We start from the raw sequence: 24,526 nt of genomic DNA on the forward strand, positions 1-24,526 counted from the left end.
TTAAACGTGCTGCTGTTGTTTAGTGCGACATCCGCTGGTTTCCTCTTTCTGGTGCAGAGAGAAAAGCCGATCAGCTGATCATTGATCAATTTCATGATTGAACTAGCAACTTTCTAGCTGAAGAGGAACAGGACAAATCGCGTTTTCATCTCAACTTTAAAGTTCGACCTCGGCTGTAATTGGTCCAGCCCAGAGTTGCTCATGACCAACTGGCCAATCCACCACCATTCATTTATACCGTTAAAAAAAGAAAAGAAATAAAACCCCATCGGCCCATAAAAACAAAAAATCACGAGCGACCCAGCGAGCAAATGCCCGATGGCCAGTCCAGCCCTGCCTGGAGTTGGACACCCCTACCTTTAATGTATTCACAACCTTGTTTGTGAAATATTTAATCACTTCTGTTGTGTAACCTCAATATAAAAAAGATAACTCTTTAAATGAGGACCTTCACTGACCTTCATTCTAGCCTGAAAAATTTGCAGGCAAATTATGAGATGGGAGATGGGAAATGTAACAGTGAGGTCAGAGGTCAAATATGACATGATATTTGGATGTAAACTGTAATCCTTATTTTTTGTCATTTTTTTTTTTCACCAATAAATCAATAAGTTTACCTTAAAGACTTTGGTGGATGTAAGCCAATTTTTAATGGATGGTTAACACCCTCACTACACCCCTACAACGTTTTACCAGAATTAATTCAAAACAAAACCCGCACAAATACACAAAATGCTACCAAAAACACAACCTCCTTGGTGTAGGTAAAAAGAGTTGGTTACAGCAAATGTAATCACAGGTTAGTACCAGATGATGGAGCTAAAGATCCACAAAAATGCATTCATTTTTATGATAGATTCTTTATTAGTCAACACAAAAGATCGATACAATACAAATAACCTCAGTTAAGATACAGTATACAGATTACAAGTTAACAATAAATTTATGAGAACTGATTCATTCTAAAAATGTGTACTTCACTGTAAAATCCTTACTTATGCTTTATAGTACTAGTTGATAGAGTTTACAACGTTGGCAGAAATCTGTATGAAACCATCTTTGATAAAACACCTGGAAAAATAATGGCTTTCTACCAATAACTGCAGAGAAAATAGAAAAAAAACGTAAGCAAGCTGTCCTCGAAGATTTAAACGCTCCCCTGTGGTTCACTGTTCTAGATTATACGACTCTGCTGTAAGTTCATTTTGCTTTGAAAATTTTGCGCAGTGTGGTAAAATGAAACCAGGGGCTGGATGTATAAACAGAATGTGTGCATTAAAAAACACGCACACGGTTTTCGCCACACATAAAGTGGTATGGTTTGTATTAGAGCGGAGCCCCACGTGATAGTGTGGGGAAAAGGTCAGGGAAACTTAACACATAACACAACAGTTCGCTACTCATAGACTTCAGTGACAATAATTTGATGTGCACTAAATTTTACCAAGCCTTTTTTTATTACTTATGGTAATTGTCGGAGCTATAAAAAGATGTGGCTCTGCATATAAATGTGTTTTTCTTGCAAGAACTGATGCCCTTGTAGTACAGCATTTCTGCCATGGTGTTTTTCTTTGAATTTATATAGTTAGTAGCCTCCACTGCTTCTTTCCTTACTAGTTTTTCTCCTGATCATGAACCTGAGATCAACAATTACACATTTCCCTTTCTCCCGCTCTCCAATAACCTTCCCGGTTATATACTGAGTGAAGCTGTGGTTCTTGTTTGCTCATGTTGTAATGATACCATAACAAGGCAGTGTGTACTTCCACTAATTGGTAAGAATAGGAATGGCAAAAATTGAGCTTTAATAAACCAAAAAAAGAGAAAGAAAAACAACAACACAGTTTTATATATTTGACAAAAAAAAAGAATGCGCACATTTTCCCTAACCTTCCTTTGTGCATACAAACAGCTTTAGTCATGAGTATTCAGTTTTATATATCTGGCCCCATGATGTTGTGTTTTTGTGGAAAAAAATATGCGCAATGAAAACCTTTTCTCTCAACAGCGATATGTATCTTCTAATCAGAAAGGCTCACTAAAGAAAATCTCTGTTTAAAACTCTCAACCACACATTAAGTTTTTCATAAATAAATAGAATGAAACATCAAAATCTATATATTGTTTTTAAGTTGGGTCAATCGCTGTGATCATTTCCTTTGCTTGATGAAGACCTGGACATATGATACAAAGATACATAAAACTCCATGAGAGGAGTCTGAGTTACACGGGACCAATTCCAGATCTCTACATTTTAATTCATAGATGTTCTTACAGTAGCTTTACAAAACACTCCTCATTTCTTTATATTTTGTTTCCACGTCTTTAAGTGTTCTTGAGCAACCGGGTTTCAAAATGTATTTCCAATTTTTTTCTGGACATTGGCTGCTTGTTCACTCATTTTCAGTCCCATCCTTGTAATTGGCAATTTTCTGACAAATTCTGTTTTTTGGTTTGTTAAGCCACCCAACACTGACCTATGAATCAGAGATAAAGAAACAAAAAGGCACCAAAACTCAAGGGATCAATTAGTGTTTTGTCTACACATAACAGACATTGCTTAGCAAATAACTCATTTTAAATTGTATCTTCAGGCACTTACTTACACTCACTAGTAGAAACAGGGTGGCTGTAAAGAAGTCGATTTAAAGGACTGGCAATGGGTTTTAAGGAGACATAATCCAAAATTGAAACTTCATTATCAATACTTAATGGAGGTCAGGATAGATGTACAATTGCATTGCTTGATGCTGTCCTTGTTAAAACTGGTGGAATTATGAGTTAAGAATAAAGAAAAGGACCACAATCATGTACTACTTCATCTGGAAAGTGTCTGATTGGCAACAGCTTCGTTTTTGAGCAGTAAAGGCATACTGGGACAGAACAACACACAGTTGAATGCTATCAGTCATGGACAGGCCTCCCTAGATCCCGGATCTCAACATCACTGAAGCAATATGGGATCATCAATGTGGGAACAAAAGGCAGCCAACATTTGTCCTTCAAAAAAAACCTGAAGAACCATTAGAGAAGATTATTTAAAGAAATTACAAGAAAGAGAGTCATATCAAATATGCTGCTGGGAATTTCAAAAACTGTTTTTGCCTTATGTGTTGATATTTCCATGTATCTTTGCACACATTTCAATAAATCACTGCAGCTGTTTCACATTTTCCTAACAAAATGTAAAGAATTGAGTGGTGCATCACGGCTTTTGCACAAAACTATATGTGTAAGGTCCCGTTCAAGGTTTGGGGAAGAAATATGCGATGGCAAATACGCTTTTCACACCCAATATTCAACTGTTTTTGTAATGTTTTCTTTTTGCTATGCAGGTTAACAGCAGACTTCACACAAATGCAGTTGTTTTTTGTTGCAAAAAGCATTTGTCCTTTTCTTTAATTTCCTGAAAACAGAGCAACATCTAGAAAATGATTTTTCTGGAACAACTCCATCATTTCTCAGGAAGATATATTTCCCATTGTAGGTCTGCTGTCCTTTGCTGATTGTGTTGTTGTATACATTGATCACTGCTGGAGATTTATTCATGTTAGAAATATATCACACAGTTCTAACATCAAACTTAAATTGTGTACAAAAGGTCGCTAGCTCGAATGGGTCACAGACACATCAGTGTTATTAAAACCATTATTATATGGTATCCTGTACATAAACAGCATGTACTGTAGTGCAGAATGACAGCTTACATTATGTGCAATGGTGGTTTGTACAAATTGGTTTCTGTTATTCTAGTCAGACTGATGTAATATTCAGCCTTGTTACGTCTGTAGAGTTTCTTTTAATAAGACAGGCATCTATAAACAACAAAGCTTCCAGAGCACAAAATTAAAATTACATTTAAAATATTTACATCACTCATGGAAACTGGCACAGAATGGATTAAACGGGATTACAAACATAGCGTCTGCGCGCAGACATGCATGTGTATGTGCAAGCTTGGAGACAGGAATTATATTACATTCACAGTCGCAGAGGGAAGGTGGGTCGGGAGAGAGAGCGTATTGGCCGCAGAGAAATATAAACATTGAGAATTTCAGGCCATTTCCAGGTACACCAACTCAGACTTATTACATAGTGTAAGAGAGTGCACCTGCTGTCTTTCTCTCTCTCTTGCACAAATACACACACACACACACACACACACACACACAAGTAGGATGTGGTCTATGAGCGGCAGCAGCCAGCGGTCCTCATTTCTTTGTCGACGTACTCCTGCAGCTGAAACTTTGGCTCATCGGGTTCCTTCATGGTCCTGTGCTTCAGTTCCCTGACACAGAGAGACATAAAGACTCATATAGAACTAAACAGGCACTGAAAGTGGTTAAAGTGCAGTAAACCTAATTTTCATATATATATAAATTCATTTTGTTCTCTTTTCTTTTCTTCTTCACCCCTGAATAATGCTCTACCCTGACTCCCACAGAGCCCATGTTCCTGCTTTGGAGCACTGCACTCATGTTTTAGGGATTACACAGAGGTGGTTTCACTCTGTTCAAGTATCTGGCCAACAACACCTCATCCAGAAAAAATATCTGGTGAACCTCTTCACGACTAGTTCTAGCAACAGGAGCCTCCTGTGATTGCAAGGGCTTGTTAGTAGTTGTTGCTGGTACTACTGTTGGCTGTGCTGGTTAATTTGAAGACATTAGGCTGCATCTATTTCTAGTTTCTTTGTTATTCTCTCTCAGCTTTTCAGCTCCATCATTTCACTTTTATTTGTCCATCTTTATCAACCGCTTCTTCCTCACTAAGCTCTGCTCCACAAGGTGCAGAGTTTCTGCCACACACACAAAATAAAGTATCCATAACTCGAAATTTCGAGTTAATAAGTCGAAATTTTGAGTTAGCTCTGCCAATCAGTAATCTATGTGAATGATGTCATTTTCTTGTTACCCAGAAGGATACGGCGCAGAGGAATGGACACTCAAAACCGGATCGCAACAAATTGGGGCTTTCGAGAGTACGTTTGCTGATAGTAACGCCATGTGATTCAGCTAATAACACAGGGATTTCATCATTTGTGAAGCCACGCTGAACATTTGTGCATTCATGACTGGCTGTAATACTGGTAGCTTAGCTGTAGCATTTGTAGCTGAGGGCTCCAGTTTCTGGGTAACAAGGAAGTGACATCATTCATGTAGATGACTGATTGGCAGAGCTAACTCAAAATTCGAGTTACTTTTCTCAAAATTTTGAGTTAATAAGTCGAAATTTCGAGTTAGGGATACTTTTTTTGTGTGGCGGAAACGGGCTTCCATAGTTAAGTGAGGCAAATTGCATTAAAAGTTTTGATTGGACAATCCAGCGCCAGTAAAAAAACATGAACCAATGGGCTGCTGTCTGTGCGGGTAGGCCCAGTGCGCAGCGGCACTTCAAGCGGGCCTGTATAATCGGCAAAGCATAAAATAAGAATTATATTGACCCATCGACCTACAAGCACATTGACCCACTGGGAAATGCCCAGATTAGCAGTCCAGCTCCCTGAGGCAACTGTTATTGTGATTTGACCCTATATAAATACAACTGTTTTCTTATTAAATGCCATGCCATAAACACTGAATTACAGATGACCACCAAGTGTCATTTCTCTACCGTTTTTTGACTTTCCAAAGAAACAAAACCAACAAAAAAATATAGATCAGATTAGTGACTTGAGGAGCCCCTCTAGGTAATACTAATAAAAAGAGCTGAAGGAGCCTTTGCCATAAATAACAAAAACAAAAAATGTTATATGAAAACCTATAGATCACTTCTGTCAGTGGGTCATTTGTCGATGTCACTCCTGCACTCTGTCTCAATGCCAAACATGTACTGTTTGGTTACCTGGTTTCATTGCCTTTTGAATTTGTGTTTTGTGCAAGTAAAGGCTCACTGGAGTGGAACAAATAAAAACATAGGGCAGAGATGAGAGATGAGGTGAGTCAGCGATGACGGAGGGGTTCGGAGAGAGACGAGAGAAGCAGAGGGATGAAAAAACCGAGAAGGTGTTCACATGAGCTGGAAGACAACAACGAGAAAATATTTAATTTCATATTCTGTTTGCAGTGTGATTGTGTGCCAGACTGTGCTACTCTATTCTTGGCATCAGCCCTCTCTGCCAGTCTGTTACCATAACAAGACTATAAGTGTGAAACAGCTCCCACACACTGTCCGACACCACACATTTGTCAGAAACACAATCAAAATACTATTGCCAACGTTTTTATTTCTATTAAAGTTCATGTTAAGAGAAAAGACACTCATGTTATATCTGATCTTATAGATGAATATGTCATTTGTATCTGTGTCTAAACGCTTTATCTTAGATATTTCTTTTTTTAGCTTTCTAGTTCCAAATATAGCATGAAAATGTGTTCATAAAACAAATGAGCAACATTTGTCCGGCAGTGCTTCTCGTGGATACATCTGTCCAGATGTACACTGCATGACAGCAATTCTTTTTGAATCTTCCATTGATATTATCCCAAATAGTACTAATTATACAAATTCACTCACCATACATTCCCTGCCTGTTTCATTAGTTACATCATCCTACTACTGGGCTGGACCCCCCTTTAACTTAAGAACTGCGTTCTTTTTGGGATGCAGTGCATCCAGAAAGCATTATCAGCCTTACACCCTCTGCATCCCTATTCTCTTTGCAGTGGCAGTGCAAGAGCGTTCAGCTGTTTGCAGGCTTTTGAGGAGGCGCACCAGTCTTTGTCTAAGTGGAACCAACTATGTTAGCTAACATATTATATAATTTAAAATAAAACCTAATCTTTGTAAAATGTGTTAGTCTCCATATTTACGTTGCAGATTTGGAGCCAGGCTGTAACAACAGCGTTTCACTTGTTCCATATTTTCTAACATTAATGCCCTATATGAAACTTCCAAACTTCTTCCATTTACGAAAAATAGAGGCCATTGTGCTCATTGGGACCTTTAGCGTTGCAGAAATGTTTTGATACCATTCCCAAAATCGACGCCTCGATGCAATCCTGTCTCAGGTTTGTACAGAGAATTCCTCGGACTTGATGACTTCAAAGCTGGAACCCAACAAAATACTGATCAAGTAAAGCCCTGTGGATTGTTAAATGGACTGATTCTTATATAGCACTTTTCTACTCCAACCACTAACCTTCTGACCAGTAGATGACCTGCTCTACCTCCTGAGCTACAGCCACCCCAGGGACAGTATATGTGCTTACACTCTGGGGATGACGATAGATTATGCTGACCTGTAATTTGGAAACCTCTGAATTACAGCTGCTAATCATAAATTAGTTAGCTAACTAGTCCCACGATCCAACTTTAAGCAATTCATTTTGATACTTTACAGGTGCAAATTTATCTTACCCTAATTTGTAGGGACGGCCTTTAACACTAAAGACTGTAACACTGTATCTGATTGGCCAAAAAACATGATCGTGTTTAATTTCAATCAGTCAGTTTGAAAAACTGATCATGATTGCTCAATAAGAGTAGAAGGAGTGCCCTTTTATTTCAGTCGTTTTACCAATTTAGTTATACTGTGATCAATCTTAGCAGTAGCTTGTATTGCATTTACTTTACGTTTAGTATTTCAATAAATGCAAATAAAATTTTGAATCAATTTTGCTGATACTGCTCACGTCTTTTCAACCATAGTCTCAATTGCCCAATTTCTAACGTATGACTTAAATCCTGTTCCTTTCTTTACATGAAAAAGCTGTTTGCTTTTAAGAATAAATGGCACTTGGCAGACTGTAGTATTTTCTTGTATGGTCAAACACTGACATGTGATGTTAAAAAGGTGTCTCCTTTTCATAAATAAATCATTTTTGTCCATCTTTAGAATCAGGTGGGAAGTGATACAACAAAAGGCCTTACTCGCTTGCATTAAAAAAATCCTGGGTCTAAAAGGTCTAAGTGCTTTGGGTAGAATTGGAGCTAAACTTGGTGCTATTAAGAGCAGTCTGGAAAAAGTCAAACTCAGTAACATCAGTTACACAGCAAATGCTTTCTAAATCAGCCAAAATTTGGGTAAAACTTATAATGGAAAACCACTTAGTGTAGTCAAATGAGCAAACGTTACTCCTTAAGTTGCATATGCTTGCTTTATGATCACATCTAATCTCCCTCTGGGGTCTAATATTTGTGCTGTTGTGCTGAGACTCACCTGGCCACAGCAGTGAACGCCAGCTCGACATTCAGTCCAGATTTTGCACTTGTCTCCATAAACGGCACTCCAAATTCCTGCATACAGAAAAATATCTTTTCAGGTGTGTGTGTGTGTGTGTGTGTGGCCATGCCACTTGTCTGTCTTTTACTGTGAGGACATAACGACCTAAATTGCAGAAAAATTAGACTTATGATTAATTTAAGATTGGAAGTATATTCGTGCCGAGGGGTTTATGACACCTGGGGAGGGATGAGAGGGTTGATGATCAATACTAATATTTCAAAAATACTTGTGATGGCTACTGAGGTTCCTGGCTTTCAAAACTAATTTTCTTGTCATTTTGTTGTAATTTGGAAAAAGAGCGAGAACGCAGAATGTGGTCGATGAGAGATGCTCCCAGGTGAAGCAATCTCATTCCGTGTACGTGTGAATATCTCAATATTCCTGCTGAGTTTGTTACCTTGACAGCTGCTGTGCGTCTGCCACACTACTCCATACCACTTCATATTTAGCCTTCTCTAACATGCCTCTCAGAGCTTATCTGAGCGAAACGGCCTGGAAAATTATGTTAGCAATCCCCCGTCATTTATTCCAAACAATAACAACATTATGTGCCTGTATGAATACATAAGGAGGGGGAGAGAATTTCAGGGTCAACTTTGCTGCATGAGCGGATTAAGTATAGTAAGTATTTTTTATTCTTGTTACATGTGTCAAACGTTATGTGTGCTATGTGTATAGGCACAAGTTTGTGTTATAGAAAGCTCACCTTTGCCAGTTTCTCCCCCTCTTCTCGCTTCACCACCCTGTCATGTGTCACGTCAGCCTAGAACATATGGGACAGACAGCACAGAATCAGAAACAATCACTTATATTCTTCTCACAGTGTCTTTAGTGTAGTTGGTCCTAATGACAAAATATGTTTTTTAATAAGCATAAAAAAATAAAGAGACTGTGACCCTCCTCGTTTTAGATGCTTGAGCTAGCAACTCTATAACAAGCACAATTTTTTTAGGACTGTTGCTATTTCATTAGCTCTGCTAATCTAGTTACCATATTAGCAAGTCGGTATGAGAACACAATGACCTAACTGGAAGAAAAATTAGGTTTATTATTTGTGTGAATACACGTCTTTGAACATAAAGCTTCTATTTACATTATATTCTTTTATTTTTTAGCAACTTCATGGCTATTTAATATATAATATTCGACTTTCAGTATTGGCTAGTAGCTAGCTTTCTGCTAGCTTAATTATTCTAGGGTTTACAGAAAATGCTATTACTGTAAATACAGCTGATAAAAGTGGAATTTACAGTCTAAAAACTAAGTCTACAGCAAGTATGTTACTGAGCAATTAGATACTGAACAGAAAAAGATACTTGGCATTAATTTAGGATTGTGACTAATGTAAGCCTTAGTCACGCTACAGTAAAAACAGGACAATAAGCTTGCAATTTAGCAAAAAATTGGTAGTTGTTTGGGTGTTTTTGCTTTTGGAGGCTCACTGCAAGTCCTTGCAGCTAATAACTGGTTGCCCAGATGTTGATGATGCAACCATCAACCTCAGAGTGATCACTTTTAAATACGAGGCAGGAGTGGGAGGCAACCTGTCTAACTCAGATTGACTGAAATCCCTCTAAAACAGATTAGCCAAGGTTTGCAAATAACTGCCATATCATTTATACGTTGCAATCTGAGTCAGTCTGCGCTGATAAGCACAACCCATCTGTAATGCATGTCTTTGCAATAAGGTTGATTAAACAGGTTGTGTTCTGGTTATATCACTTTATAATCGCAAGGTTGCTGTGCGCATATTGCAGTTAAATTGCTACCCTGCAGCAACTACATTACTATTTGTGGAAGAATTTATGAATTCTTGTTTTAAATCTATGAGGTTCTGTCTAGACTCTAAATGTAAGTAGTTAATGTGAATTTCTGTTTAATGGGATTTTTTGTGCATTTAGTTGGTAAGAGATTTGCAATTCTTGTCAGTTTATCAAAGTTAATGGTTTAAACAGATTGAGGGTAACTGCCAACATGACCCCATTCAATGATAAACTTATTGCAGACTGACTCCATCCTATTGCCATTTTATTGCTGCTTTGACACACCAAAGTCAGTTTGAAGCCTGCAACAGATTGTGCATTGTTTCTTCAGAGCAACCATTTCAAACCAGTGAGGTCACAAGTTAACTGCACGTAGTTAGAATTATTTTGGTCATGTTACAGGATGCAACTACTGTTTTCTCTTGTGTGACTGCAGAAGAAAGAATATGAATATATTAACTAACTCTTCTTGAAGCTTCCACTGTTGCCACTAACTCCTGAGCAAAACATTTGTCTGGCTGGTTATGTTAAATGTCTAGCTTTGCTAGTTGTTAAGTGTTCCACTGTGTACAGCAGCTCCATAAAACCATAAATTTGAAGGCTAAAATCAAACAATGCTAAAAAGCTCATTAAAGCTGTAAACCTTTCCATTCATCAATATGAGCAACCACTTAATGTCACGCTCAAAGCGACTTGATTAGTTGCTAATATTAATGTGAACTATTGATTAGTTAAGCTTTAATAATGTGCATTGTTTTGCTTTGTTCTGATATAATGATGTAACTACTGAAAACTTTTTGACATTGGAAAATCATTTCTATAAAAAAAAAATTTCCCCTGCTTTTGTGCATATCCATTACACTCTGGCTCAAGGCCCTACTATACCGCCTGTGATCCCTTCTTCCCACCCTCTATGAGTCCATCTGTCCATCTATCTCCCAGTGTTGGCAACAAGGTCTCACCTTGTTGCCCAGCAGCATGACGACCACATCCTGCTGGGCGTATTCATGAATCTCTGTCAGCCATGCCTGGAGATGGAAATAGAGCAAAGAGTGGTGAAGAAATTCAGAACAGGAGAGGATGAGCAGGAAAAACGGGTCATTCAGAGGAGATAGGACTGATCGAGGGGTGGGATAGGAGATAAAGACTACTGACAAAGGAGACGAATGAATCCACTGAGAAGGAGAAAAAGGGAAAGAAAAGATTAATTTGTTGGTTGCTGCTCTTACTTCATCTTGTTCTCCCCTTTTCCCTCCTCCAGATCGTCCCCTCTTTGCCCCTTTTCTCTTTTCTTTTATGTCTATCCATCCATCTCCTTCCAATTACAGGTCAGTGGTCACTTCCCTTTTTGCTGGCTTGGTTAAAAAGCCCTTAATGTTTCTCACTCCTGCACACTAGCGTCTAATTTCCTACATCTTCCTACATACTTAACTGTTGCCATTTGTATACCAAAGAAAAAGCATGTTTCTATCCCACATTATTTCAGGTTTTTTGTGCAAATGGAAAATGTAAGTGAGCAAGTAGAACTGACTGAAATAAGATGACTGCAGCTAGAAGACAGAGAGAGATGTGATTAGTATAGGCAAATCCTTCTTTATTGTGAGCCACCAAGGAGAAGAACTTTAAATTTCAGTAAGCTGAGCGTATCAAGGCATTCCCAAACCAGCCGAGAGACATAATCTAACACATCCTTGTTTCACATGACTTGTGACCACACAGATAAACAGCTTGAAGTAGCAGTTTATCCTCAACCAGGAACGGGCAAACCTTTTCTGACTGAGAACCACAATCTAGGACTAGGAGGAGCCAATTCTCAGCCAGCCACTTCAAGAAAGACAATAAGACCACATTATTCTTAAAAAGCAGAGACTTTGTTCGAGACCACCAAACTAGATCGCCTCTGATGCTTGCCTCTGGCTACAAATCCTGTCCGATATAATTGGAAATACTGACAGTAACAGTACATTGTAATGATTATCCAGTACACTGGACAACCACTGGGCCTTTATGTGAAACTGATGTGCGCTTCAGTGGACAGGTGTTATGAATATATAACTCCTGGTGCACATCCTTTTTAAAGCAATCACTGCAACCTCATAGATATGCTGTGTATGTTGTGACACCTACAAGTTAGTTCACACCATTATCAAATGTAACTAATTTGATAGGTGGCTATGGCATTCGGTGTCTCTCATATATCAAAGATGTGATGTGTCTATTATAATGTGCATGAACTGGCCATTTGTTCAGTACAAATACTGCAATTTTGTTAAAATGTACACTTTAATTTTCATTTTAAATACTGACAAATTCGGAAAGAGTTCCACTCTTCTCCCATACGTCTGCTGTCCCTTATCTTTCAAGGTGCACTTGTTGAATTTTTATAATGATAATGATATTTCCTTGTTGGAATATCTTCTGTCCATGATTTATGACAGCAATCTGATGGCAGTGAGCCTCACACCATATAGCAAACACTCTCCCTATTTGTTGGTCTATTTAAGATTTGAACCTTCCCATTTCCCCCTTTAAAATGCCAATGCTGCTGCTGCAATTTTGCCTGCTCTTTCAGTCTGTCCATCACCCTTAAACATAGAAAAACTGCTGTGGTGTAACTTATTTGCAGGGATTGATGATTTTGGAGCCTTGATGACAGCAATAACTAGCTATATTCTGCATCTTAACTAAAGGAAACATCTAATTAACACATCTGAACTTTGTAACAAGCCAAAGAGCTGGAAAATCAATTGAATATTCAAGTCAGTGATTTCTTTAAATGTTCTTTCTTTAAATCTTCTGCCATGTTTGCATTAGGAGACATGAAACCTTCCACCAATAACATTGATGCAATAATTAGCAACTCATGAAGTACCTACATACAAATATATAAAGGTAAGATACATTAAGTATTGTGGGTGATTTTGAAACCGAAGGAGCAATGCAATCCAAGCTCTTTATTGGGATCCATATGAATATAAACCTTTCGTCAGCCAAAGATAAAAAAGCAGCAGGTTTGTTAACAGGTGGTCTCTGCCAGAAACAGGATGTATATTTTATTTATTACTTTTATTTGATTTTATCTAAAGTCCCATCCACTTCAAAAGTTTATGAATACCTTTTGGAGATAGGAAAACAGGATTATTAACACAGGCAATAATGATTTACAGTAATGCAGTTAGCTGGCCTACTTTCATGTTTCCAATTAGCCCAGGTGATTATGAAAACCATTTCAGTCGTGGTAATTACTAACCCCTAGTCTACGGGCTTTTGTGTGATTAAATCTAAATCCAGTCTGTTTTTTCCAACTTACAGATTTTCTTAGGTTGTGAATTTTTAAGAGGGTGTAGATACTTAATAATGAGCCGCAGAGGATAACAAGATTTGTATTAGCTTTTCTTATTTTCTGTTCACAGACAATCCTAAAGGACTGCAAGATACTGTGAGAGTCTTCTATTAAGCCTAAGGATAACTATGAGCAGAATCTGAGAGCTTGTGCAACATTTAAAAGTATCTGTGCTGTCTGAAAGAGGAGAACATGAAGGTTACACTGTTGTCACATAAAAAGGGAATTAATTTCATCAGCACAATGGTGACATGCGGTACGTCCTTCATGGCAGCATCCACAAAAAAGATGCATGCTGTCTTTCCTCAACACACTATGAAGAGAACATTCTTCATGAAGGACAGTGTTACCTTAAAAAACCTGATAAACTGATTTGCAAAAACAAAGAAGAGAACTGTGCTGGTGATGCAAATAAAAAGCAATCAAAAAGGTCTTTGGTTACATGCACATGTTTCCCTATTCAGATTAAAAGATTTTCAAATCAACTGGCGCCTTTAATTGGAGCAGTGTGACCTGGCATAAAAGTGATGAATATGTCATGCATTTGTCTTCTGCTTTGGCACAGCATTAATCAGCACCCAGAAGATGGATATCTATCATCTGCTGAGTGCACTAGTTGTCATTAATGTGTTCCTCTTGATTTATTAGCATACATACAATGTATGCCATCAAAGAGAAAAGGGTTAATACAGACGTTTATGAGAGTCACAATAAATTTGGCATAAAGGAGGGTAGCTTTAAAGGTACAGTGTGTAAAATCTCTCGACCAGAGGTCAGTAGATATCAGATTGCAGTCAAATGAATTCTGTTTTCTTACCCCTCCCACCATTCAGCTGTAGTGAGTGCAGGATGTCAGTCCACTGTTGACCTCATGTGTCAATCCATAATTTTCACATGACGTCAGTACTGCAGTCCTTTGCCCTCCAGCCACCCTTTGAACCTTAACCTCTCCTAACCTGGCCTTACAGGCCAAATCATACCAATCCCTGCTTCTCCACTGCATTCAGTAGTGGCCCTTACTTTGAAAGCTTTCATCCTGACAGCATCGTAAGGTGAGCAATTCTCTGTAACATACACCTAGTGTCATCAAACTGGAGCTCTGGCAGAGACGTCGCCATTTTCATGGATTTAAACAAAGCTGCCGGGGCAGAATATGGAACACCCAACCTAAAATTTGTAGTTTCTTTTCATATCTTCATTTTTTCTCCATTGATAGATATTTTATGTAGTCTTAAAATACCTACTGTCCTAAAACACTTTTGTCCTAAAATACTACAGACTGTATGGGCTGACCTCTGGCTGAAAGTGGCAATTTAATCTGTATTAGCTGGCATAGCATTAGCTTATAACTACCTCATGTTGTTTAGTCAGCTCTTTGTCAGCTGTCTGTAGACAGCAGGGTCACATAACTCATCTGCTGGCAATTAGAAATTGCAATATTGAGAATAAATGAGCATTTTATGCACATTTCTGTCTGTTAGAGCCCTGACTACTGTTTAGGAGGTGAGGCTTGAGGCGAGGAGGAAGAGGATGACATTTTATCCAGATGCCGGTCATGCTGTCTCTCGCTTTCTTAGATGATAAAACACAGGTATGGTCCCTCATATCTTTAACCTGAAGGTGCAGACACAAATTAAAAGTTGCCTACAAAGCACACGAACGCCTATCAGTTCTTTCCTCCTCCACCTCTAGTATACTATATATGTGGGCGATCTCTAGCCGCATATATAGAACATAATTAGATTATGGAGCAGCGATGTCCGTCTCGGCCCATGTATGGTGGCTACATAATTACAAAGTAATCAATGTATATTTATGAGTACATTCAGGTACAGTCAGTCACTGTACAAAGGGGCAAAAGAGTGATATTAGTGACAGAGGCTGAAATGAGAGGCCGTACCAAGGCCCAGTATAAGAGTAATTTTAAACTGTAAACAAATATCAGAATCAGAATAATTTCCCCTAGGGATCAATAGAGTATTTTTCGTTACAGTGCTCCATTATAAACAAACATTAACAGAGACAGACAACACACTAACTAAGAATAGCACAATATATACATAAAAGTCACTTATTAATAAATATGGAGCTTGAGCTGAGTATAATAGGTGTGCTTTAGGAGTTTGCCTTTAAAACAAACTAATCCGCTCTTCAGCTTTGAAGCTGCCACTTTTAGAAATGTATGTCCCAACACATTTACATTAAAAAAAAGCTATCTGCATATTTTCTGGAGTGACGTAAAACAATTTCTTCTTGCTGACATTAAAATCAGGAAATGATGTATCCCACGGCATTTTTTAATGTTAGCAATAATATCTCAAATACACTTCCAAGAACTCCTCCAAAAACCCTGCCGACGTGTCCCTGGCTGTCATGCTCACATTACGGTTTCCTCGAAAAATCCGAGGAGTTCCTTTAATCATTTTGCCAGCAAACCTGAGGGGATCAAACTGCCAAATCTCTCAATTTTCTGCAGCGCAATGCTGTGCACACCTCTGTTGATCCTGTTTCTGTGCTCAGCTGTTGTGAACAAACCTCTCTTGTCAACTTCAAGACAAACATCTTCAGTTTTCCCACATTATTTATGAATGCTGTATTTTACAGTACTGGACCTTACATTGTTTGGCAGTTTTCTTATTGTTTTGAAAAGTTCTCCGCAAGAGTGTTACCAGTGATGTGTGACACAGAAAGTGATATAACCCCAAACATAACACAAATAGAAAGAGCCAGCTGGGCACAGAGATACCGTTAACATTTCAAGCATCAATAAGCACACATTGACTGAGCAGGAAGCGAGGCAAATATTTTTCATTGCTACTGGATGAAACAGGAAGGAAAAAAAGGTTAGGTGTCTCGCACATGCATTTCCTTCCCCCCCCCCTTGTGTGTATCATCAAGAAACGACTACTCCGAGAAGCAGTAATCCTCGCTCTCGTCTGTAGATTTACAGTGTCCTGTGAGGTTTACATCGCTTCATTACGCCAAGATTAATGTACTGAGCTCTGACCTAGCAGACCCAGCTCCCAACAACACGCGAACCTGCCAATTACTCACACAGCCTTGAAAGATCCCGGCAGTCTGTGGGTGGATTATGGGGAAGTGAGGGAAGGAACGCTGCTTCTGAAGTGAAGGGATCAAACTTCAAAGGAATCGCTGTCGATGCTGAGCGTTAAGAGTTCCTGCAGTACGTGCGAACATGTGTGAAAACACATGTAGTGTACATGTGACGGCTTGTAACACGTGGGCAAGATTTACAGCCTTGATAAAGATTTCAGTTTGACACTTTGTGTACAACTGCAGAGTCTGTACAAAGAGTCATGGGAGACTGGCACTCCCTCGACGCTCAGTTTGAGGGTTATACTGAATGTCCTGACTGTGGTTTTCACTTTGTGGGCTGCTTAGCATTGGTGTTCAAAAAAAAAGAAAGAGGTAAACAACTTCAAAATGTTACTGCACACCATGCTAAGAAAAAAGGGCAGCAGTCGCTAGAAGTCAGCGGATCATGCCAGGGTGTAATTTGAATATTGCTACAGCTTCCTTGAACCTTGTAAATCTCTTCCAAATACAAAACTGTCATCTGGTGTTTCCAAAATTCACCTCGCTCATGACAGACTCATCAAAATACGATGTCACTGTGATTAGCAATTCTGATATTCACAGAAAAGCAGGTATAGATAATTCTCCACAAACATGCCCTATAAACAGTACAGTCTCAGCGGTATGTGAAATACTTATGAACTGCTATCTATAGATTTGTGGTCTTGGACACAAATTTCCGTTGTTTTCATTTACTCTTACTGGGCGGTTTAATATCTACTGGTTTGTTTCTGATGTCAGACAAAAAAGTTTCGACAGGACAAGAGAGTCTGAATCTGGGGGTTGTGAGAGATTTATGAAGTGCGCTGCTTTTCGGTCTGGTTACTGCCATAATGCCACCGGATACCGGTACCCATCCCTACTTTTGACAGGAAGTAAGCCCTGACAAAACCAGGCTCAGGGAGGAGTAGCCATCTGGGCAGATGGCCTGCCTACTACAGATACCTTACTGACAACTTAAGGACCCAGCACACAATATATTCCTCCACGCATGACTTTTCAATTTTATTTTGGTAGTCTGAACATTTGATTTGGGACATGCAAAAGTAACGCATCTTCCTTTGTTATTTAGCACTTTTAGCAAGTAGAGTGTTGTCATGTGCTCTCTCTTCACTATTGTGACTGGTAAACGGTCAAAAATGTGGCTCTTCCATGGCAAACAAAAAATGCCATCTGAATTCTCATGGGACTTCATTATGCTATTTTCAGCTGTTTCCTTTCTAGACTAAGGCAGGGTTGGGCAATTCCAGGCCTCGAGGTCTGGTGTCCTGCAGGTTTTAGATCTTGGGTCAACACACCTGAATCACATGATTAGTTCGTTACCAGGCCTCTGGAGAACTTCAGGACATGTTGAGGAGCTAATTTAGCCATTTAAATCAGCTGTGTTGGTTCAAGGACACATCTAAAACCTGCAGGGACACCGGCCCTCGAGGCCTGGAGTTGCCCACCCCTGGACTAAGGTGTTACTTAGTAAAGCTATACTGATGTAATCCCAGTAGATGATATGTTGCTATTCCTGTGTTCAATTCTAAACACTCAAATCTGATCTTGGACCTGCTGCTTCTAATGTCTGACAAGAATTCATTTTTAACTGTGACAAATCTGTCGATCTAATGCACTCCCATCCTTCACCTCTACTGCAGCTCTTTTAGTGTTTCATCTATGTGTCACACTCCTCATTCTCACTTCTTTACTTCTTCTCCACTCCTGTGCTGTTCATAAAAAGCAGGCAATGAAATTTGTCAGTGTGTAATGATCAGATGCTACGCAGATTATATGTCAACATCAGCTTATTTGAACACATCGACCTATCAGTGACGTACTGATCCACCCCATAAGGGATAAATGTGCCATGTGCCATCTTACAGATGATTTACATTAATATAATGATCAGGTGTAACTTGGAAGTCCCTGCTTTGTTGTAATAAGAATATTTCCAAACCAATCACACAGCCATCTTCACCACCCTCACTATCTCCTGTTGCTGTGGCAGCAACAGGAGATAGTGAGGGTGGTGAAGATTGCTCCACCTTCTCGTGGCCTCTGGTGCACCTTATGCTATCTGAAGCCTAGTTAACCATTTGTTAACTATTGTTTTTTTGTGTTTGCATGCCAAAAACCATAACTCTGATGACTTGTTTGGTAGCTTTCTCCAGCACTGTGTAGGCAGAAGAATATATAAAATATTTAATATTAAGAAAAAATCTTTTTTCTTAATTCATTATTTTTTATTAAAATAATTAGTCATGTAATAAAATAAATTCTGCATATTCATGAAATAATATCGGAAAGATTAGTAAGCAACATTAAAAGTAACATTAATATAAGTAAATAACATTACCTAATGTTATCAACTGTATAGGAAGTAAGTCTGTCTTACTTATATAAGACAGACGTGCATTAACTAAAGTTGAAATGTGATTCAATGCATCTTTAATGAGGCATAGTAAAACTAATGGCAATTGTCAGGATACTCACAAATGTCACAAATGTCAAAAAGTAACAATGTTTCCTCTTTGGTATTTTGTGGTCTGGAACAAAGAGAGAGACGAGCTAACTGAGTAATATTACCAGGATTTGAGCATCCACCGCTTGAGTGGTTAAAAATGTCCTTGGCAGCAGCTCCAGGGTTTATGAAGCAGAGATGATTTAAACTCTTGAAAACAAACACCAAAAATCATTGAGAGTGCTTATTTTTGAATATGGTACTCTATATGGGGCACTATGAGGGAGGCTTTCAAAATGGAAAAGCATCAGTGTTCGCCAAAGACTGTGTATTCTTTTTACACATCTTATATATATTCCACACACACACAGTGGAAAAACTCTTTGGTTAAAGATGCTGTAATTATGAAAATAACAGTAAGTCGTTTAATTACGATTTCTAGTCTAGTCTCTAGTATACTGCCATGGTTAGCTTCTTAGCTTAAATACCTTTCATGTAAACAACTAGACACTGAGAGATGTTGCTCTTACTCCATGCTATTATGAAAGCAGCTGCTCATCAAGCCTGACTGGAGTGTGTGTTTGAGTGCACATGTGTTATTGTGTGTGAAATGAGGACCTGTGTGTGAAATGTGGGTTTCTGGGCGTTAGTTTGGGGAAGCTGTGGTCAGATTTAGGGGAGGAAACACCCATTGAGCTTTATAAAGACAGGAGAGTGAAATAGATTAGCCCAGGCTGAAAGACAACAGCGATCTAAGCAACACCGGAGGTAAACAACATCTTACATTTCATGCTTTGTATTGGATCTCTTTTACTTAAGCTGTAAGTACATTGTAAACATACCGTTGTCATTCATTTCCCAAGAGCTGCACTACGTTAAACGTAACTTCATTTACTAACTTAAGCAATCAGCTTTTATCAGTGAATGTGATGTTTAGTAATTTAATTGCATACTCATGTGGAAAGAAGTAGTTGTTTTGTTTTGTTTTTCAAAGTAGAGGCTAAAGAAACCAATGGTGAAACTCATAAGTAATAAGGTTTGGGTTTAACTGAAGCCAGTTGGTGAACTGAAGGAACACATCTGAGACATTTCATTTTCTATGTGATTGCAGTGTTGAGGCCAATAAAACAGAAGTGTTTCAGCAATTAACTGTCAACAGGAAGATTCACACAGCATATGAGTGTTGACATAGTAGCCACAGTGTCTGTTGTGAAAAGAAAGCTGTTGTGAAACACAAATTTGAGAAGTCAAGACGGGCATCTGCTCTTCCTCTTTTTAACCTTGAAACATCCTAAGTGCCCCCACCCTCTCTCTATATATATGTGTTTTTCTTCACAGGCTTATCTGCACACTAATGTCCCAAGATGAACAAGACAAAATACCCCAATGCTTGTAACGGCACTGCTACTCCAGCACTTGCCAATGGTATTGATGAGTGGGGCCAGATGAGTCAAAATGTGGTTATAGGGAATCAGGTGATCCTCAGAAAGAAAAACAGAGGGCTCAAAGAGAGGTCACCACACAGCCTGGAGCCCAGCAGAGCGCGTCCTTTGTCAGCAGTGTCCACCTCTAATGTGACAACAAACAAGATCAAGAAGGAACCACAGCCTTCTGAGCGTAGCGCATCGCTCCCGCAAACCCCTGTAGCATCCTGTGATCCAGTGAAACGCTACTCCTGCCCCCCCATGGGGATCTCACCATCACCAAGTCACTCCTCATCTTCCTCCACCTCTTCCACCACCTCATCCTGCTCCTCCCCTTCTCCAGTTAAGACATCGTTTATCATCGGCCACGACCCTCTAGGCTGGAAGTTGCATCCCAAGTCCAGCTCGCTCAACCCCCGAGCTCGTGCTAACAGGCTCTCCCTGCAGATTCCCCTCCCCACAATCCCTGATGTTAACCCTCTGAAACCAGAGCCATTACCTAAAACCAAACCCGCCCTTAAACCCAAACCCTCACGACGACGCCACTCTGACTCAGAAGCTTTCCTCCAATCTCAGAGGATCCAAATGCCCGCGGTGACGCTGGATGAACTCTGCGCTGTGCATCTTCGCCCGCTTGCCCTTTCAGATGAGTCTGACGATGTGTTCAGTGAGGGGAATGAAAAAGACCCCAGGGTGACCCCTCGCAAAATACCGCCACCCGTTCTGGAAAAAACAGCCATGGCTAAACAAATAGCACAACTTATTGCTTATTCACGCCTGGGCTGTAAAAGCGACAAAGATGAAAACATTTATACCAGGATCATAAAGCCAAAACTTAAACATTCACATCACAGTGTGGACCACAACAGAATACATGCAACAAAAAATGGTAAGTGCTCAAAGAAAATCTCACAATAATCATGCTTATTATGTGTTAAAGGGACAACTCATTAACTTTATAGTAGACTGTCACTGACTTGTGACAGTGACAGAGCAACAATTCTAATATTCTGGTACAGGCATAACTTTACATCCAGACTAAACTTATTCCTTCTGCGTGTCATATGCATGAATAGCAACTTCATCAATATAGAGTTTACATATTAATTGTATGAACCAGTGGGAAGTAATTTGGTGCTATGGGTCGTAATGACGACTGGAACAGTGTTGGTAGCAGTTTGCTTTTCTTCACCTGCACTGGAACGTTTAATTCCAGCTAATAATTTTAAAAAATGGTATTAGTGTAGTGGAAATACAGTGATTACTTGCGCAATAACATTATATCAAAATCTAGAAACGTTGATCCAACATTGCAAAAGCATATGTTTTAGAGAAACTAATGAAAAGTATAGATACGCAGAGATAGCAACAAAGTTACCTTTGGTGTTGGAGCCTTGACGCAGTAGCTTTGTTTTACAGTGGGGTTAATCCTATCCCTACCCCCATTTAAAGTTTCACTTTTGTTTACTGAATAGTTTTGGGATTTGTTTGGCTTTTTGCCTGATTAAGGTCTAGAGCCAAAAACGTATGCACGTTCATGAAAGTGAATTTGTTACCTCTGAACACGACACATGGCATTGCCCTTGCAGAAGTTCTAAGTGCAGATGTCTGAGTATCTTGATTTACTTTTGATTGATTTCCTTTATGAGGTGCTGAGATGACATGCAAGCATTTAAGTGGAAATCGATAGTAACATCATCCCCTGTTTTTCAGGCATGCAGCAACTTCACATCAGCTGCGACAGTGAGAGGTCCACCCCACGCTTCCCGGGCTGAGAGATCTAAGAGATAGGAACTGAAAAGACCTCTAATCATTGACTCCACGTCCCATCTATTCTGAATAGAGTAGAATAATTCTTCTTCTCTGTTGAGGAGACTTTTAATTTGTTCTTTTTATCAATTTATGGGGATGAAGTAATAGCTGTATTGGAAAAAACAAGGTGTGCAGATGATGAAATTACTGCAGCTTATAATTACATAAGCATTACTTACGGTGTAATACTCTGTGGTAAAATCTGAATATATCTATGTAGGCAAGGTGCAATGACAAAGGATAGGGCTAGGTAAACAGGAAATGAGCTGTTCTAGCTGGAGATGCACATACAATTGTATTGCTCATTTTAGCTTCTCAAGTGATGACTTATTAATTGAGCTTTTAAGTATACCTGTATCCTACATGCAATATCTTTATAAATTAAAAAAATCAAATATGATTGAAATTATTGGCTGATCATATGGTCTGATGTTTTTGACACTAAACATGAATTTCACCTGCTATCCTCCCCTTCAGCCTCAGCATATCTTTAATAATATAAAGCACACAAACCTCAGTCTGTTTACCAGCAGACACACTCACAATGTGAATGTGATGCAGCTAAGAATCGGTCTTCCCTTTCACTGTGCTTTAGCTGGCTGATGTGTATTTAATGCAAGTCCAGCATGCAGCAGCTTACTGAGAAGTTTCAGGAAAGTAGAAGTGAAAAGTAGCGATAAATGCACTCTGTTTAAATGAGAGTATCTAAAAGAAAATTCATTATTGACATTTCTGCTAAACTCCTTGAAATACAGCTGAAAGACTGCATTTTGACCACATCTTGATTGATTTAAAATCCACTGTGGTGGTGTACAGAGGCAAAATTACAAAATATGACTCACTGTTGAGTCACTAAATGAGGTGCATTGTTGTAGGTGGAGGAGGGTACAGACTAAGAATAAGACTGGTAGCAAATAGCGTCTATGGCATTTGAAACAGCTGACTATGTAAAATGACAACTGAACGCCTGAACCTGCTCACCTTTTGTTACCACGGCTTGTTTGAAACCTAATTAGTGTTTACAGTATTCACGTCATCAAATCATGACAGACTGTATATAATAGATGGATGCAGGTGCAGTCAAATGGTAAGTGGCCTGTATTTGTATAGCGCTTTACTTAGTCCCTAAGGACCCCCAAAGCGCTTTACACTACATTCAGCCTTACACGGGCACAGCCGTAAGAACAAAGTCTGCCACTGACATATTTAATGGAAAAGGTTTTTTACACATTTCTGTTTGTGAATGAGGCTCAGTGTTCTTACCCTGCTAAATAAAGTGAACTGAAAGTCTTGAGGTGGAATGAACCTCTGACTTAAGGTTTCACTTAAACTGAGTGAAAAATAACTGAAACTTTAAGAGTAACAAATAACAAAAGTCCCAGGAGCCTAAATGAGATGGCAAGGAGAAACTGAAAAAAAAGGGACTAGGCAGAGAGGAAGCAATCTTTTCATCCCTTCAGAGTAAAGAGAGCTGTAGAAGCATAGCACACTGACACTTATTAGCTATTAGTGTGCGTGTGTGTGTGTGTGTGTGTGTGTGTGTGTGTGTGTGTGTGTGTGTGTGTTTGGGGCATCCGTGTGTTAAAGTGTATATGTTTGCTTGGATTTAGCTCATGTGTCAGTGGTACAAAACCTATTGTTGGTTCCAAAGCAGTACGAATGAAATCATGAAAACTACAATGTTAGAAGTAATAAAAACAGCTGTTCAGTATCTCGTCCAGGTTGCATCTTGTTATGGAATTTAAATTAAGCACTCAACACAAGATTTTTGTGTAAATTGATGTCTATTAAAGCCCATTATGACACGTCACTGCATTAAATGTCCATTAAGCCCAGCTGTTTCACAGGATACAGACATACTTGCCAAATCAGAGATTTCTCCTTCAAACTTCATTCAAGTCAAATTTATCGCTGCTAATCCATTTTATTGTGACAACATTTCACATAATTTTTCTTTTTACTATTAAATGTGTGGGCATAATTATGTATGCAATTTTATAACATTTATACAATGTTGTGGTGGCAGAAATCTACATTATCTATTGTAAAAGTTGCCCATCTTGATGGACAGGTATGCCAAAACAAAGAAGCAACATCAGGGCTGAAAAATTAAACCCACACTGAAGTGTAGTCCCTGGAGTGGCAATGTTCCCGTGTATCCCCCAAATTAAAATGCCGAGTTTCACAGCAGAAAAAATCCTGTTTACAGCCTGCTGTCAAAAAAAAAAGGTAAACTATACAGCTGTTACAGGCGTCAGTATGTTAAAGTTTACAGTTCATGAAAGTGAAAAATGAAAAACTAGAAAATGAGAAAAAGACTGAACAAACAAGGTTGCCAAGAGAAAGACGGTTCTCCTGGCAACCGTACTCGGTTGCTATACTTGGTGGTTTAAACCCTTTCAAAACTAACTCCTG

The 24,526-nt window shown here is 39.0% G+C and overlaps 2 protein-coding genes across 4 annotated transcripts in view; one reads left to right on the forward strand and one right to left on the reverse strand.

The window, feature by feature from the left end:
- Positions 1-886: 886 nt before the first annotated feature.
- The window catches only part of rab26 (RAB26, member RAS oncogene family), a 111,936-nt gene continuing 88,296 nt past the window's right edge, over positions 887-24,526 (reverse strand). The window contains exons 6-9 of one of the 2 annotated variants that reach the window (XM_026177314.1): positions 10,953-11,018; positions 8,934-8,990; positions 8,162-8,238; positions 887-4,288 (exon numbers count right to left, since the gene is read on the reverse strand). In XM_026177314.1, coding sequence (XP_026033099.1) covers positions 4,186-4,288; positions 8,162-8,238; positions 8,934-8,990; positions 10,953-11,018 — 303 coding nt within the window. In that variant the 3' untranslated portion in view covers positions 887-4,185. Of the gene's footprint in view, positions 4,289-5,243; positions 6,019-8,161; positions 8,239-8,933; positions 8,991-10,952; positions 11,019-24,526 lie in introns of those variants that run through there. The other variant, XM_026177315.1, reaches the window with a different exon arrangement.
- On the forward strand, positions 18,900-22,520 carry LOC113027651 (mediator of DNA damage checkpoint protein 1-like). 2 transcript variants are annotated; one of them, XM_026177313.1, is made up of 3 exons: positions 18,900-19,696; positions 20,214-21,188; positions 22,013-22,520. In XM_026177313.1, the coding sequence occupies exons 2-3, from the start codon at positions 20,240-20,242 to the stop codon at positions 22,072-22,074; spliced, it is 1,011 nt and encodes a 336-aa protein (XP_026033098.1). In that variant the 5' UTR covers positions 18,900-19,696; positions 20,214-20,239; the 3' UTR covers positions 22,075-22,520. The 2 variants fall into 2 exon arrangements, with proteins under 2 accessions (XP_026033098.1, XP_026033097.1); XM_026177312.1 differs by having other exon boundaries at positions 18,900-19,643.

This window comes from Astatotilapia calliptera, chromosome 8 (genome assembly GCF_900246225.1).
Source record: "Astatotilapia calliptera chromosome 8, fAstCal1.2, whole genome shotgun sequence".
Taxonomy (NCBI): domain Eukaryota; kingdom Metazoa; phylum Chordata; class Actinopteri; order Cichliformes; family Cichlidae; genus Astatotilapia; species Astatotilapia calliptera.

Coding starts and splice junctions, on each gene's coding strand:
- LOC113027651 (XM_026177313.1), top strand. CDS start 20,240: ATGAACAAGACAAAATACCCCAATGCTTGTAACGGCACTGCTACTCCA. Junction 21,189..22,012: donor AATACATGCAACAAAAAATG/GTAAGTGCTCAA, acceptor CCTGTTTTTCAG/GCATGCAGCAACTTCACATC.